Genomic DNA, 18589 nt, shown 5'->3' on the forward strand with positions numbered 1-18589 from the left:
TTTCCCTGGCAGGCACTTGATTTCAGCACACCACATTAAAACTGTAAAATAAACGAGCATGTTAGACCCAGATTTAAAACTCTGTGAATCAAAGAATAGGGCTTTTTATAATAATTAGATGAGATAAAAGACAAAATAATTTAAGATATTGGATGCAGGACAGCTCTCAGTTAACATCCTTGAGGAAATAGTTATATAATAAAATGAATAGGTCATCCCTCACTCTGGTAACTTGGCAGTGTATATTTTCTAAGGAGTCTCCATGGAAGAATATTGAAAATGTCAAATAGCTGTGCAAATAGAGACGGTGTATCTCAATGCTCAGTATCCGTGATAGCAAACATCCTGAAAGGAATTCAGCACCCCTTCTTTTTCATTACCAAACAGGAAAGGATGTTTGGTATATCCAGACTCCTTAGCTGCCTGAAATAAAAATGCCTCCCTTCTCTCCATCACATTACTGACTGTAAACCATTCATTTATGCTTTGCTTTGGAAAAATATCAGATATTTCCTGGCTTAAATTCATTATCATATATTTCCTTAACCTGGTTCTTATTGGAAAGGGATAAAAGTACACTTGCCTAGATATTGTCCTTTTCTAGAATGTCTAGAGGAAGATTCTTCTCATACACATTGAATCTTCTTGCCCATTGGAACTATTCCTACAATATTACAGCCAGCATTTTGGCTGGGTTCAGGCACTCTTCCATAGTCCTGTCTCCCAGGGACCAAAGAAGATATACTTTTCTCTCAGGGTTCTGCATGATAAGGTACTTGCTTAGTTAACTCAGAATATGGCCCCATCTTAGCACCCCAGTTAGCCAGAGCTTCAAAGTTTTTGCCATAGGCAACACAATCTATTTACTGATTCTTGGATGTTCGGTATCAGACCTTCTATAAAAAGGACTGATTACGTCTTCTTGAAAGCCCAGACTCTTGTCTGTGAAATGTCTCTGAAAGTTTCTGCTGTCCTCTCGCATCAGTAACATACTCATTTATTAATAGCTAGTGTGCCTCCGAGAGCTTTATTCATTTGGAAGTAAAAACATGACAAAGTTTCTAAGGGAAGAAACATAATACAAAAGTGATTTATTGTCCTATAGTTGTTTTTCTTTTTTTAATCCCTCTATACTCCAAGTCTGCTTTGAACTCTTTTTTAAAAAAATTATTTTTCTTGGCTATTTTATGTATTTACAATTCAAATGTTATCCCCTTCCCCCCTTTCATACCCCTCCCCCCTCCCTGTGCTTCTATGAAGTTGCTCCCACTCCCACGCACCCACTCTATTTCTTAATACTATAAACTCCATGCATGAGCCGCCAATAAGTTTTCTTCCTTCAGAGGCATCACTCTTGACTTGTGTGTGATCACTGTCATGGTATCATTGTCCTTTCTGAAAATGTGTATATCCTACCCTTCTATCTCCTTGTACGTCTGGATTTTCAACCTCTTATGAGAGCACCAGTCACACTGGTTCAGGGGCAACTCATATTCCAATTTAATTACTTTTGCAACAGTCTTATCCTTCTCTGATCCTCTCTTGATACAGAAGATTGAAGGTTTCATGCAAGAATTTTGAAGAAAAAATATTCCCAGAATGAATAGTGGAGTTTAAAGGATCATTTTTATTTCAGATTAGTAATGGAAATTCCATAATTTCAAACAGTATGGAAATCACGTTCAAAATTGGGCACACATGTATTTCCATCAGTGCTGATTCAGTTTGGGTCAGGAAGGGCATGTTGTGTTTGCATTGTGGTTTTGCATTGTGTTGGTTGGTCATGCAGGTATGCCCTTTGTACACACATGCAAACAAGCACACAGAGAACACATATCTAATTCTGATAATTTAATGTTATTTTAGGCTCCGTTTCCCTTTCTGTACTGTAGTCCTCATGACACTTAAGCCTATTAAATTAAAAAGTCAGAAAGAGTCAACGACAAAGTCTTTCACTTATTAGATTTATAACAATAAGAGTTGTCATTGGAAGCCAGAAGCTGGAAAGAACCCAGATGCCCTTCAACAGAGGAATGGATACAGAAAATGTGGTACATATACACAATGGAATACTACTCAGCTATCAAAAACAATGACTTTATGAAATTCATAGGCAAATGGATGGAACTGGAAAATATACCACCAAACTAGACAAGATGGATGAAGCAAAGAAGTGCAGGCCAACAGGAGCCGGATGTAGATCGCTCCTGAGAGACACAGCCAGAATACAGCAAACACAGAGGCGAATGCCAGCAGCAAATCACTGAACTGAGAATGGGACCCCTGTTGAAGGAATCAGAGAAAGAACTGGAAGAGCTTGAAGGAGCTCGAGACCCCATATGAACAATGCCAACTAACCAGAGCTTCCAGGGACTAAGCCACTACCTAAAGACTATACATGGACTGACCCTGGACTCTGACCCCATAGGTAGCAATGAATATCCTAGTAAGAGCACCAGTGGAAGGGGAAGCCCTTGGTCCTGCCAAGACTGAACCCCCAGTGAACATGATTGTTGGGGGGAGGGCAGTAATGGGGGGAGGATGGGGAGGGGAACACCCAAAAAAGAAGGGGAGGGGGAGGGGTTAGGGGGATGTAGGCCAGGAAACCAGGAAGGGGAATAACAATCGAAATGTAAATAAGAAATATTCAAGTTAATAAACATAAAAAAAATTTTAAAAAAAGAGTTGTCATTGGAGTAGTAGGGCCCTCATTGGTAATTCTTTTAACAACTGAAATGAGGAAATATTAATGAGAAAAACTGAATGAGTAAATAGTAAATATTTAACCAAGTTCTTGTCTGGTAGTTGCAATTCCATAGGTTCTCATTATTTATCTAAGAGGAAGTTCAGTTTCGCTCTCTTTACTTACTCTTACATTTGATTTTTTTTTACCCATCTTTTCTTTCTCTGAGAAAACTCAGGTGGGTTTGGTTGCATGATGTTACCTAGTACTCCAAAGGGTGAGACAGAAACATTGAGAGTTTGGAATCAGCCTGAGGACATAGCAAGAAGAGGAATCAAATCAAAAGTAAACTATTGACTTTATCTACCCTCCTTTCACTCACTATGGGTCTGTTTACCATGTTCTAAAACACATATCCAGCCATGGAGAAGCTGTGACTGAAAAGTGTAACTCGAAAATGTTGTTAGTTGTGGTAAAGCTGAATGTTGTCAGAGTTCCTGAGTTTGCAAAGGCTTTATATGCAGCAGGCTGTTTCTCAGACTGGGAAAGTAGAACAAATGGAGCTCATAACCACGTTTTAAAATATCCGAAAAAGAAGTGACTCTCCAATGTTGCAATTCTCTTCTGGGGCTTAACGGACAATTTGCTTTTATGTATTTCCTTTTATAATTGCAGTTACAGCTTCTTCCCAGGTACCTGGAGCTCCCTAGAACTTCAAAAGGAGGCATCACTGTACCCTCCTATCCTGCCCTCATTACTTATTTGCATAAAGAGGAGAACGAGTTCAGGCAGAAATAGAGATTTCTATGTTTCATCTCTATGCCATATTTCCAACTCCTGTCAGGAATTGTCTGGTTACTCAAGTTCTTTGAGGAATAAAGACAACTGATGCTCTCAACTTGGTGCCTTTGTGCTGACCCATCATTATTTTTGTTGTGTGGATTTTGTAATGCACTTAATACTGTTTCTGCAAATGTCAGAGGGAATAAATAGGCACTTTAATTATTATCTTTGTTGTCATTATTTCTATCTCTGAATTTTCTGTCTCTGTATCTTTGTGTGTGTGTGTGTGTGTGTGTGTGTGTGTGTGTATATATATCCAATTTCATATACATACACATGAGATATTCAAAAATTATAAAGAGACTTTGGCTTGTTAAAAACTAAATATTTTCAAAAGATCATTATATAAGTATCTCTTATAACTACTATTCAAATTTAAAATCGCTTAGTATAACAGAGGGAGTAATGCTGTGAAACAGCATAATAGTTTAGTGGAAGAAGATGGGGCCTTTTCAGCTTACCCTTTTATTATTTCCTTCATATTTATTCGTAATTAAGATGATCAGGGTAAGTTTGAATATAAATGTACATTTTGAATAATATTCCTTCTATTAGACATCTCTTTATCTACATTTACCTTCTATGAATTTATCAAACAATAATTTATTTACCTATGTTATCCCTGAGAATAATATTATTAATCAGTCTATCCAGCCATCCAGCCAGCCAGCCAGCCAGCTACCTTCTAATGCATCAGGTTTTCAGACATTCATGTCAATGTATTTTTGGTAACAATGGTGCTTTTACTAATTTTCTGTATTCTTATCCACACAAATTAGATGCCTGATATGAAATAGTTTTAAGCTGAGTTTAGTAAAATCATGAAGTTATACTCTTAGACCAGGAAGATGACGCATGGTAAAAGCATTTGCCAGATAAGCCCGATGACTTCAGTTTGATCCCCAGAATCCATGACCCATAGAAGAAGAGGAAGACTGACCCCTGAAAAATTGTTCCCTCACCTCCACATTTACACGATGGCATCCTGCCCCTCCCCCAAACAACTCTCATGCATACATAACCATAACTGAATTAAAAGTTTTAAAATTACATTCTAAATTTTACCATGAGTAAGATCTGTGCATTTTATTTCCAGATTTAATGTTTTAGTAAATGCATTTTTAATTCATTTAATTCAATGCATTTAATGCAAGTAATGCATTTAATTTCAATTCACAGAAAATACCTTTATATTTCCTGAAGACTATTAAACCCTTTATTTTTGTTTGAATTTATTTGATCCTGGAACACATCCCACACATTATACATTGTTTCATTTTAACCATTAAAGGAATTTTAAAGGGCATTATTCCTAAAACATTTTGTAAATATAGAAACTGACTATTGAAAGGTTAATTCTTCCCTATCTTATAGTTTATTTCTGTCAAACTCTTTTTTTGTTACACTTTCATTCTAGAATTCATAGCCTGAACAGTTACGTTACATCATTGGTTGTGTTGGATAAACATGTTGACTTTCAATTCTTTAAGAAATGGCTTTTCATCCAGGCTTCTATCAGCTTATAGGTAAAAATCATGTTTCAACACATGGATATCCTCCATTAACTTTGAGCACAGTAGCACACAGCGCTGGCCACAGGACACTTGCAAGCTCACCATAAAAATGGCTAAGTATAAACTAATTAGTTATACGAAGGATAATGCTTTCAATCTATTTTTCTTCTAAGGTTTCCTGAACTAAAATATATTTTTATGGCCACAGATGAAACAATTTTGTATGTTGTCAATATTAAATAAAATTAAATGACTATATAAAAATGAAAAGAGAATGAGTTTCTGTTAGTTTACATTTGATGGATTTCTGGTTAAATATATAATCTGACAATTTATCTAATACACAAAGGAAGTAAGAATCACTGATAATCTAGAACTTGCACATTCGTGGGGTACTATTAAATATGCTTTTAATAAAATAAACACATTCTATTACTTATTATTACAGAGTGAATGCTTACCGTTCCTTTCTCTGAATTTCATTAAAGTGAATGCTTTTGCTTTGCCTGCTTGTAGGTCTTGTTCTACCAGAACAAGGATCATTGTATTAACTGAAATATTCTACAAACTCAGATAATACTATTTTATTGCTATTTGTTTTACTTTTTCCAATATAAGAGTGAGTGAAAAAAGGAATGAGGGAAGGAAGGAAGAAAAAGGGGAAAGAAAATAGAAAGTCAGGAGGAAATTAATAAAAGAAAACGAGAGAGGAATGTGGAAGAAGGAAAGATGGAGGGGGAAGGAAAGAAGGGAGGGAGCAAGGGGAAGAAAGACGGGGAAAAAGGAGACGCACACAGAGACGTGTGACTCTCATGGAAGTTTAGCAAAAAACAACGAGTTTGCTGTACACCTGGCACATCACATTCGCAAATCTGAAAATCTGTGGTCCTGAAGCAAAATGGGAGCACATTTGCCTCAGGAACGTCAGTTTCGGCAGTGTATTCTTACATCACTCCATTGTACTTACTAGCTTGGCACACAGATTAGCTTTTATTTCTATGTCTATTCTGTTTCACATATTTACAACATGAATTGCTCCACAGATTGCTTGACATCTCTCTCTCTCTCTCTCTCTCTCTCTCTCTCTCTCTCTCTCTCTCTCTCTCTCTGTGTGTGTATGTCTGTCTGTCCATCTGTCTGTATTTCTATGCATGTATATGAGTAAGAAGGAGACCTGGTTTTGTGATATTTACAATTAAAGAATAGTAGAAAGCAACCATTTCCTTTTTCTGACTGTATTATCAGCTGCATACAGTACAGAGTCTCTGTTCACATGGACTTCTGTGGGCACAAGTCCCCATGGTCCGGTCAAACATTATCCACACTGGAAGAAGAAGCACTGTGATGTATTTGTGTCTGTGTTTTCAGAGTGCCACACATTGCCTAACGGAAATTGACAAGAAGCCTGTGTATGTACTGCTTTGTTTTCCTGAAGGAGATATAGTTTCCACTTCGGTATAGAGAATACAGTGCTCTTTGACCTTTTCCCTGAGTTTGAGACTTTCAGGTCTTAAGGCAAATTCAAAAATGTAGCATATTTAAGTATTCTTTGGAGACATATGTGATTTCAGTAAACTTGTATTTCCTCATATGTGTGGTTGGAAGAATAATTACCCATTCCTCAGTTGTTCTTTTCTAGAATCCTAGGGTGATTTTGTGACTATTATATTGCCTTATTATGTAACCTGATTTTACAAATTGTTAGCAATTGAGTCACTAAATGAAAAGTAATTTTTATTCTTTATATTTAGACTGTTGTAGAACATTTCCACAAATAAAAGGATTTTTTCCGTAATACACTCCCTAGCAGGACATTTTCTTAGTTTTGCTTGGCATATCATAATTCAGGATGCTTTATTAACTTTAATGTATCAGGCATGCTTTATTTATTAATAAGGTCCCAAGTATCAGGTGACTGTAGAGTTCTCATTGATTATAATTACTTGGCTTCATTAAAAGGCTGAAATCCATGGTGGTCCGGCATCCTTTGGAAGATTGTCTCTTCAGTATAAGAGGATTGGATTAGAAGGGAGAGTATACAGCTAGTGATGGTAACTCTTGGGCTGTCACGAAAACACTCAAGAAAAACAAAATGAGTTCATGTGCTACTCTTCTTTTGTTCATAACCCACACTGTCACTTTCATAGTAGTCTATGTATGTATCTGTTCTATCGCCTCAAATATTTAGGCCAAAGCCATATTGCATGAAACTGTGTGGCACTGTCTTGATGTGGAAAGGTTTTGTTCTGTGAATTATAATTTATTCACAGATGAATTGATAGCTCCTAGCCCAGTTTCTACCCAGCAGGCCGTACAGATGATCTGGAGAAAATAGTGTATCATGTAAATTGGTTCAAGAGTGCTGAGCTTGTTAACTTTGAGCCAGATAGCATCCATGTAAAACCAGAATCCATAAATGTCAGTGATCTCTGCAGCCCAGAAACTCCTGTGCCACCCTTAGATTTTAACAAATGCTGATTTTTCTCCTTGCAACTTAGATATTCCCTTGTAAGAAAATAATAAATCAGAAAGACATTTCCATGACACCCATTTGGATTGAATAGGATTTCCATATGAGTTGTGATACCAGGGACACCTGATTTTCAGTTAAAGATGTGACTTTAACTATACATAATCCATGCCATTATCTCATTCGAGTAAAAGATGTAGTCAGAATGTCCTGAAGGAATTCTGTCTGGTAACTGCAGCATATTTTTTTCCTAAATTAATATTAACAGAAGTGAATTAACTCTAGATTTCATGTCTTGAATTAACTTAGCATCATAGAAAAGCTGATGAGAGAAGATTATTTATCGACAATTCACATGTACAAGCACAAGAAGAATTCATGTTCTTCCTCTGAATCTATGAATGATAATGGCCACATATGAGATGACTTACATTTGTCACTCATTTTATTAATTTATTCATTTCCCAGGGTTCTTGATTCACATACCTTGTCTTCCATTAACTCATGAATCTTAGTTCCTACATTGGCATTAAGATTCAAATACACACTTGGAATGCCCAAGAGTGCTTATCATACAGGAAACATGACATATATGTATTAACTCTTTTGGCACTGCTATGACACAATGCTTGATATAAACCACTTTGGCGGAGGCCAGCTTTGTTTAGACTCCTACTTTCAAAGGGCTCAGTCCACAGTTGATTGGCCTTATGCTTGGTCAGCAACTAATGATGATAGTTGTGTGGTATCCTGTGAGCATACCTTCAAAAATTATGTCAAGTCTTCTATGTTTAGCAATTGTATGCTCACAGTGACCAACTTCCCCCATCTAGGTGCTTCTGGTAAAGTTTCCAGAGCTTTCCCAATTTGTGTCATGGTACAGAAAACAACCATTCAATGTATTAGCCCATGGGCAAAAACATTTTATTTAAATCCTAAAGTCAGAACTACAACCCCAATAGAAATCATCTCAGAGACAATTTTCGCCGCTTTTATCTTTACAATGAAGAGCACAGGGTGCATTCTACATGCTGATTAAGTGAAAAGATAATGTCTTCCTAAGCCATAGGAAACCCCAGAGTCTTATCCATCAAGGCTTATTTTCATGTGGCCTTGATTCTGCTCCAGTTAGTAAAACCAGCTCCTGAGAAAGGCAACATTCACATGTTCAGATTACAGGAAACTGTGAACATTTAGTACACTTGGGATGTCTTTAGCATCATAGGCTCTTGTCAGTGGGATGAAGTGATGAATAAAATCATTGCATTAAATGTGCAGAACCTGACAGACATGAGGGAAAGAACAGCAAAAATAGTAGCTTGTGATTCTGCTTCGCCACTACTAAGAGGGCCTGACTGGAGTACCCTGGCTGGATCTCAATCACTTTTTTTTTGTTGTTGTTGTTGTACACCCACAAGTCTTCTAATTTCAAATTGCTTACCTGGTTTTTGTGCATTTCTGTCAGAGAGAAAGAAAGAGACACAAATGGCTCATTGAAGTATCATCATATAAAACATAATACAACTTTTAAAAACCCATTAGCCCTTAAAAATCTAATATTTTTTTAAAGTCCAAGGTCTCTTTAAAATGCCCCGTATGTGTTTTAAAATTAATATCTTTTCAAATAAAACTAATATATTTCTTATTTCAATGGGGAAGACCTGGACTATAAAGACAATCACACCCAAACAAGAGAAAAAATGTAGTCGTATAAATCTGAATTCTGCAGCATTTCCATCAGCATCACACAAAGCTTTATTACATGCTTAGGCCAGCTTTAATTTTTACCTGCCACTATTTTAACGGACATCTACCAATTCTGGCATTGACAATATCCTGTGCTCTCCATGGCAAATGAGGCCACACCATTACTAGTGGTTTCTTCTGGGCTCTCCATAGAGATTTGAACCCTGTTCCATAATGTTTGGTTTCACATATCCTCCCGTTACCCACTTGATTTTGCTTCTCCAGTTCAAGGACCATGTGGGGACTCCTACTCATTGCCATATTCAGCTGACAGCTGGATATGCAGACTGCTTTCCTTTGATGAGCTTCGAGGTACTGATCTTCAGGAAATACTTGCTTGTTTCTCAAGAAGTTTTTACCCATACAGTACTAATCTCTTATTAATCAGAGCTGACTCTTCAGTCACAGTCTGTTTAATGTTCTGAGGTTCAGTGAAGCACACGCTTTATTTACTTTAGAGGTGCTGTTCTGTGAATCACTGCTGATTCTTCAGCCTCAGCTGATCAGCACATACAGATTCTTAGCAAATGTCACAACAGTACTCCGTGGCCTAGTTCCAGTAGAGAGATTACTTGTGACCCTTCACAATGTCATAATACAGGCCTTCACATTTCCCATTTTCTTGAGCCCTCATTCCTTCTGTGCTCCTTCTAGAACAGTTCAATCAGATCTGAGCACTTACTGGCTTTCCAGAAAAAAGTGTCCTGCGTTCCTCTGGAAACAACACAGTAAATAACATCACAGGTACTGTTGGGGTTTAAGTCTTGGCTAGCTTCTAGCACACAACACACCAAACCAACATGGTTCTACATGGAGAGGTTTAAGAAGAGAAGAGTAGAAGAAGAACAGAAAGGCAGGCCTTTTGAAGAACGCACATAGAGAGAAGGTGAGGGGGGTGGGGAAAGAAGGGACAGGGACAGAGATGGCACAAAGGCAGAGTAGAATAAGAGCAAGAAAGGAGTAAGAGAGAAGTAAAAGGGAGAGGAGGGGGCAAGCAGCCCCATTTATAGTCCGGCACAGCTAGCTGTTGCCAGGCAACTGTGGGAAGGAGCACACCTGGCTATTGCCAGGTAACTGTGGGGGTGGAGCTTAGACAGAATGCCAACAGGTATTCTTTAGTACCAATTTCTGTTCTTGTTTGTTTGTTTGTTTGCTTGTGTCTGTGACATATATCATGACCAAAAAGGACTTAGGGGAGGAAGGAACTTACTTAGCTTATACTTACAGTTTACACACCCGTTATGGAGGGATGTCAGAGCAGGAACTCAAGAGGGTCTTGAAGCAGAAACCTTGTTACGAAGATGATGTAATCAGGTAATCCCTTCGTTGAGGGTTTGTTCCCTGGTGTTCTTAGGTTGTTTCATGTTGACAGTTAAAGGTCATAGAAGAGAAGGCATATAGTATTAATTTTCTCTAGTCTATCACAGAATGATATTAGTAAAAGTTACTTGAAATATTTTTCAGATATATAAATATCTGTATGTGCTTGTGTGTGTACCTGTATGTGTGTGTGTGTTGCTGTATGTGTGCTACATATACACATATGTGTCCTACTGCCACATGTGTAAGTCAGAGAACAACTAAGTTCCCACGCTTGACGGGTGGCAAGAGTCTTACAAGTTTGAGACATTTGCCTGAGGTACTTGTCTCTGTGTTGGAAAGAGATTTATGCCAGGAATATCAAAAAGTTATACCTAGTTGGAGCACTCATTGAATGAAAATGGTCTCAGCTATTTTATATCCAATATGGTCAATTTTATCTTTAAATACTTTTTAGATTTATACATCCTCTCAGGTTCTAAAGGCAATCATGTAGATTAGTCATTATGTCCCTAGAATAACTGAAGCCCAATTAAATCTGTCAATGTCCATAGAACAGATAGTTTAAAAGACTTGACTTTTACTAATGTATTTATTCTTATAAAAAGAAAACACACTATGCTTGCTACTCCTTTCTTCTTACTTTGAAAGACAAGTGATTTAAAAACCTAACTTCACAATAAAATTAATTAATCAGATTCTATTGATATTAGGAAGAAAATACACTGAGATAATTTCTAACATAACTAACAATAAGGTCAGTGGTTTATTTGTTAATTTGAAAAACTGTGGACAAGAATGATACTTATGAATCCCCTTGTCTTCAGAATGGCTTCTGTGTGAACAAAGGCTTGCATGAATGATATATTATTCAAATGTTCTTTTTTTAATAAAAATGCTAATGGAAATGTTAAAATGCACATAAATTAAAATGATCATAAATTAGGATTAATATCACATTAATGAATTATAATCCCACATTCATTAAGATAAAGTGGCATTTCAATATTTGTTCTTGTTCATAAATTTAGTACAATAAATGAAAGGGATACATTTTGAGATTCAATAAATATTTGATGTAATCTTATGCTTCAACTTATAAAAATATTCAAAGGTAAAGGAGGAGATCTCAATGCATTTGGGCTCATTGTTGCTATCTTATGTCTTTTTCATAATCTTTTCATTTATCGAAGCTCTAAATACCATTGAAATTGGGGAAAAAAGCAATAGAGCCTCTTCGGAATAAAAGGAATCCCAGGAGAACACATTGCCCTTTGAATTTGTAGTTTGTGTCTACTACTACCTACCACTTTATTATTATTATTATTATTATTATTATTATTATTATTATTAAATTATTTTATTTTTTACATTCCAAAACTTGCCCCTCTTCCTGATCCTCCTTCCCCGATTTCTTCACTCCCTTCCCACTGCCTGTGGAAGGGGGTTGCCCCACCTGCCCACCTCCCTCCCACCTCACACAGAAGCCTGGCATGGCTGACCTCTGAGAGGAATTCTTCAGCAGCTGACTGGGTCTTACAGCCAACCTTGGATTGAGGCCAGGGACCAATGTGGAAGAGTTAGAGGAAGGACTAAAAGGATTGCAACCCCGTAAGAGGAACAACAGTGCAACTAATTGAGATCACTACATAGGTCTGCAAGGCCAAGGTTTTGCTTTATATTGAAAGTCCTGAGAGGCCCAGCCTGAGCATGACAAAGGCGAATGCTCACAGCCAACCATTGAACTGAGAACAGGGTCCCTGTTGGAGGAATTAGAGAAAGGATTGAGGGAGCTGAAGGGGCTGCAACCCCATAGGAACAACAATGCCAACCAACCAGAGCTCCCAGTGACTCAACCACTAGCCAAAGACTACACATGGACAGACCAATGGCTCCAGCTGCTTATGTAGCAGAGGAAGGCCTTGTTGGGCATCAATGTGAGGAGAAGACTTTGGTCCTGCCAAGGCTGAATCTCCCAGTGTAGGAGAATGTCAGGGGGCGGGAAGAGGTGGGTAGTTGGGGAGGGGAAACACCCTTATCGAACAAGGGGGAGGGGGATAGGATAGGGGGCTTATGGACAGGAAACCTGGGAATAAAATTTGAAATGTAAATAAAAAATACCCAATTAAAAAAAAAAGACAATCGAAATTTTGTTAAATCAGTGTTCATTGAGGTAATCTGTGATGAATCTGAATTCTCGTTGAACAATTGCTATTTTCCATAAAGTTCTATTCTTTTGCTTGAAAATGTTCTCCTGTATCCCATCATTATTAATTCTTTCCATACTATGGGAATGATTTCCTGAACTTTAAAAATTATTGAGAGTTAAAGAAAGAAATGAAATTCTTACATATAGAAGTCGAGTTTTTTTGTTTGTTTGGTTGGTTGTTTTTTTTTTTTTGGCATAAGTACAGCAGCAATCAGATCAAATTATTGACTCACTCCATTTTTATCTTATCAAATATCAAAAATACAAAGTACAAAGTTTACAATCCTTATTGGTCCTCTGGTTTTAATATCTCATACTAAATAACTCATTTTAAAATAAAATTTAACATGTTTACATTACACCTGAATAATGTTTTTTTTTGCCTCATTTTACTTCATACAATATCATGGCTAACTTGTCTCTATGTGTATGATTGCATATGTGTATCGATAATTCAAAAAGTACACATGTAATTTTGTGATCTCCAGACTTTCTCGTTTTGAAACCATGCAACTTTATCTTTTTTTTTTCTTTTTCTTTTTTTCAGAGCTGGGGACCGAACCCAGGGCCTTGCGCTTGCTAGGCAAGCGCTCTACCACTGAGCTAAATCCCCAACCCCTATGCAACTTTATCTTAAACAAACTCGAGCACTTTATAAAAGCTGGTCTGGATGATGGTTATTGTGCTTTGTTGTAACCTGCTGTGAATGCAAACATGTACACTGTTTGTACAGTTGTGCTTTGCGGAGACTGAGGAAGTAGTGAAAAAGTAATAACTTGATGCATAACCAGGGGTCGGTTAAATAATCCTGGAGATAATTTAGCTGTCTCCACGACTAACTCCTGCTACTTTTCATTTCAGTTACACACAGATCTGGATCCTGGGAGCAAAAAAATCAAGTATATCCTATCGGGTGATGGAGCCGGCACAATCTTTCAAATAAACGATATAACTGGAGACATCCATGCTATCAAAAGACTTGACCGAGAGGAAAAGGCTGAGTATACGTTAACAGCTCAGGCAGTGGACTGGGAGACAAACAAACCTCTCGAGCCTCCTTCTGAATTTATTATTAAGGTTCAAGACATCAACGACAATGCCCCCGAGTTTCTCAATGGACCTTACCATGCTACTGTTCCAGAGATGTCCATCTTGGGTATGTATGCTTTCAATTGTTCGGTCCTATTAAGGTTCATCTTTCAAATACCTCCTGCCATCAGCTCTGGTATGTTGCTGAATAAAAGACATTTATTTCGTACTTATCTCTCATTTGCATTTTTAAATCCCCTTCCTTGGCACAAGTTCCACAGCTCAACAGCTTTAGTCCCTTAGTGATGGGAAATGACAGCAGAACACTTTTATTAAAATAATGCTTCTCCTGTGGCTGTATTTCAATAGGCTTCCTTGCATTCCTGTCAAAGACAAGTATTGTTACGGAGACAGATTTATCAAGATTTGCTCCCACGTGCTAAATTAACCCTATTGATATTTGGTTCATGTTTAATTATTTGTTTGTATATATTGTCATGTAGATGTAGTGAACAGAGGCATAGGAAAATATTTAAGACTATAGTCAATCAGATACTGGCCTGATTGAGTGGGAGGAGCCTGAGGTGGATGGTACAGTCACTTTTACCGATGAGTTTCTCTTTTATGGCTAATTGACTTTAAGTGTATGGTTTCCACAAGTCAATGCCACCACCATTCACTCATTCCTACTTTTTCTGAATCACTGATGCCTTTATTATGCAAAATGCAAAACAACATGCGTTCAAGAACATGATTTTAAAACCTACTCTTGTAGGTCTGACTATCTTGTCTTTAATTCAACCTTTCATACAGGATTCCCCAAAACCTCAGAACACTTAAGATAAGGGGAGAGTCTTTAGACCTCATTCTTTCCGGACAAGTCCGAAGGCAGGATTAAAAAATCAAAGTGCAGCATCACAGAAGTTGTTTTTGCACATGTGGTATGTAATTTAGGTTATTTCAGATTGCATTAAGGACATATGGTAACCAGCAAAGTCAAATAAACTAGAGAAGGTAAAAGTGACAAGATGGGAAAAAAACAGAAAAATCAAAAAAAATAAAAAATAAAAATGTGTTCCAAACCAAAGTATCTTCTGCTTCATCTGGCTGCAAAGCCAGTAGTGTACACAGTTTTCAACTAAAAGTCCCAAGAAAACAAAACACAATATGAGAAAACAAAACCATCATGATGTCTCTGATCTAGTTTTCCAAAACTTTCTATGTCCTACACATGGAAACCCCACACAACACCTGAAAGACATTTGTCAAGTTTTTCTTTTATTTCTTTCAAACTTTGCAGCAGTCTGTTCTTACATACCTATGACGGACAGTAAATTATTAATTCTTTAAGAATATTTTCCCAAATGCTTTGGTAATATTCACCCACCATTCCCCCCCTTTCCCAACACATCCCAGAATTCTCCTCCTTCTTTTCTACCTAACTCTGTGTTTTTGTTATTTTATTTTTTCTTTTCCTCATCAAGACCAAAGTATGCTGTCCAAATGTTCTTGGATCTGTAGCTTTTTTTTCAGTTGAACATTATTGACTTATCCAGAGATTATTTTAAAATAAACTGACCCTCCCTCTGCAGACAGCCATTATAAGCTCATGTGGAGGTGGAGCTTCATGTCTGTCCTCCATCTCCATGCTGTGATTTGACTGACAGAGACTTAATAGTTCACATGGGCATCTGCCCAGCTTTGTTCAAGAGGCACCAAATCTTTGTAGCCATCTACCACCTCTGACTTGTAAAGTCTCTTCGCTTCCTCTTCTTCATGATCCTGGAGCCATTCTAGGAGGACTGTGGGACATATACTCTATGTAGGACTGGACTTTCTCTAGAGAAATCTCAGTGACACATCTTACTTAGATTGAGATCAGATCCCACAGTAGGCCAACCCAACGGATAATCTCAGTAGTTTGCTTAACATTTTCCTTAAATACTCTAACCCTGTTAATGACTGTTTGAATGCACAATGGGAAAGTCTTCCATTTACTTCGTAGTTTGTTTATTTTTTCATTGAATAAAACTGTTCAAACTTCTTAGCCAGTGATATTTTTATGGCTTTATTTTCATTCAATATCCTGTTCCTGAGCGGCCTATAATAAACTGCAGCCGAGACACCCATTCCAGCAGCAAATCAGAACTGATTTCGGTTCTTCAAATCTTACCCATATATTTCTCCTGGCAGGATTCCATTTTATATACTTCTTGTGAGGGGAATTCTATTTTTATTTATTTTTCTGCTCATCAAAACTGAACTGTTGCTCTATAGATGCCCGGAATGACACGTTTGCTTGGAGAAACTTTTATGAACTCCTAGCTGTAATGTACCACTCCTCCATCAGCACCACCGTAAAAATGAAGTACACAGGCAAGGGAGAAACATCTCCATCCTCGCACAGCCTTTAAATTCTGAAGCACAGGCAGGCAGGAAGCAAGCAATCCTATGTGACTGTTCTTTCTTTTAGATTGTGTCTGGTGTAGTCCTTACCCAATTTGCCATTTTATTTAGATTTTATTAAGACAGATTAGAAAAATGGAATTATTAGCACCTTTTCCTTAATTAAGTACAAATGGTGAACAAGAACAAATGATGAACAAGGAAACTGTGACTTTCTCTCCCTTAAGCTCAATGCTGTATCTATTGACTATAAATGTATCAGAGGATGTCTTTTTTGTGCATGTAAGCTATTTGCCTGATACACATGCTGGGAAAATTCCATATACATGCACAAAAGACATGTTACTTTTATCTATGAAAATATAGGAAAGGTTATTCACTACAGAATATCATGTGTATGTGACCTTCTGTGTATACATGCGTGCATGCATTCTATCATGTTTTCAGCTAAATGGATAGAACTAAGTAATCTTTACATACACCTACACATATGTATATATGCGCACATATACATACTGTCCATACACACATAAAGATCTAAGTCCTTAATGTGTAAGAAGTGTACCAAAATTCATAGAGAATTTTTTGAAGTTACCAGTACATATTTAAGTTTGTATTCCTTCTTTTTATCTTTCTTTTATTCAGGGGTTGATTGTGAAATATTGACAGATTAAATTGACATCCCTATTCATAGCTAGGGTGATCGATTAATGACTTCAATTCTCAAATACAAAGTAAAGGAATGCTTGAAGAGGATTAATGTACCATTATTGCTTTAGTGGTGGTAAAATAATTTATATTAAAGCAATCCTCACCTTGCCTTTGTGCTTTCCTATTTGTATTGATTTTAAGCTGTGGGTGTCTGGTTTCTGCTGGATACTATCTTCTCTGGTTAATGTAAGCAGAGGCAACTACACCATTTTACTGCAAAGTGTGAATTATTCCCTTCACTTCTCATGAAAGTGAGCATCAGGATGAAGGTCATCTACTGCCTCCTTTCTCTCTTCATTACCACTGTTCTCTTTCATAATGTCTCTTCCCTTTGCTTCCTTTCTTCTTTCATTCTTCTTCCTTTGCTGTTGTACGAATGCCAGTGCTTCCCGTGTATGCCCCGAGGAATGCCGGTAACAGCTGAGCAATTTCATTGAGCAGAGAGTGAAAAATAAAACTCTAATTGAGAAATTTACCAATACTTAAAAGAAACAAATGAGATGTTGGAAAATTGCTTGCCAGTTGACAAACTGTCAAGATAAAACACCCATTATATTTGCCCAAATGGCAGCCAAATTAATTCAAAAATATCTGAATTGGAAGCTAGAAACCTGATTCCTTTATATTCTATAGAGAATTTAAGAATTCACAATAATTTGCTTCTGTACCAAAGTACAGATATGTGTCAGACTTATTTTAACAGTAGAAAACCACGTTATTTTTAAGTTTTGTCTCCTTTTTTTTTTTTTTTTTTTTACTTCAAATAGTCAGTATATGGCTTAACGTTATTGTGTATTGGGGTAGGGAGTTTTAAACTGTAAATGTTAGTCTAAATCTGGAATGAAGTGTAATAAACTTTCTATTTGCTTTATAAATTGATTCTGGAGTTAGTAACTTCCAAATCTGGTTTCCAATTGTGAGATTATTAGAACTCCTAACTTAGGGCCACTTCATCTGTAGGAAGCCCTAGCTAGAGTATGCTTGGGAATGTCAACCATCAAACTGCTAATTACATGGTTCAAAATAAAACTGATGTCCAATAAATAAAATTTTCTTTATAACTAGGATATTGTGATTTCATTGTAACAACATCATTCAATAAATTGTTGAAAGTGTGGCCAATGAAAACTTGTTCAATGACAACTTATTCTATACATTTGCATGCTAGAACAAATACTTTGTTTAAAAGAATTTGTTCAACACACTAACAAAAAAAAATCCAAGGGTGCAAAGGGCACTTGACAGAAGGTAGAATTTAGATGGTGGGGTATTTTTCTTTATTTTCTATGAGGTTACAAAATACTAAATAGTGGTTCTTAAGCTTCCTAATGCTGTGACCCTTTAATAAGATTCCACATGCTGTGATAATTCCAAACATAAAACATAAAATCTTTCCTCTTGCTACTTCATAATTTTAATTTTGCTGCTTCTGTGAATTGCAATGCAAATAAATGATATGTAAGATATCTGATCTGCAACTCCTTTCAAAGGGTCATTTGACACCCCCCCCCCAAAAGAGGTCGAGGCCCACAGGGTGAGAATCACTGATTAACACTACATATCATTTTTCTACTACCTTGAAGCCAGGTAATGCTCTAATACTGAAATATTATTCATTGAAATATTACCCCTGAATATTGTGCGTGTTAAATCCTTCA

The 18589-nt window shown here is 36.9% G+C and overlaps 1 protein-coding gene across 8 annotated transcripts in view; it reads left to right on the forward strand.

Moving 5' to 3' along the window:
• The window catches only part of Cdh8 (cadherin 8), a 407399-nt gene that overhangs the window by 131195 nt on the left and 257615 nt on the right, over nt 1-18589 (forward strand). For 7 of the 8 annotated variants that reach the window (XM_017601380.3, XM_017601378.3, XM_017601377.3 and 4 more), the window contains exon 3: nt 13647-13941. In XM_017601380.3, the coding sequence (XP_017456869.1) occupies nt 13647-13941 (295 nt within the window). Of the gene's footprint in view, nt 1-10385; nt 10571-13646; nt 13942-18589 lie in introns of those variants that run through there. The other variant, XM_063278320.1, reaches the window with a different exon arrangement.

The sequence above is a fragment of the Rattus norvegicus genome, chromosome 19, assembly GCF_036323735.1.
Source record: "Rattus norvegicus strain BN/NHsdMcwi chromosome 19, GRCr8, whole genome shotgun sequence".
NCBI lineage: Eukaryota > Metazoa > Chordata > Mammalia > Rodentia > Muridae > Rattus > Rattus norvegicus.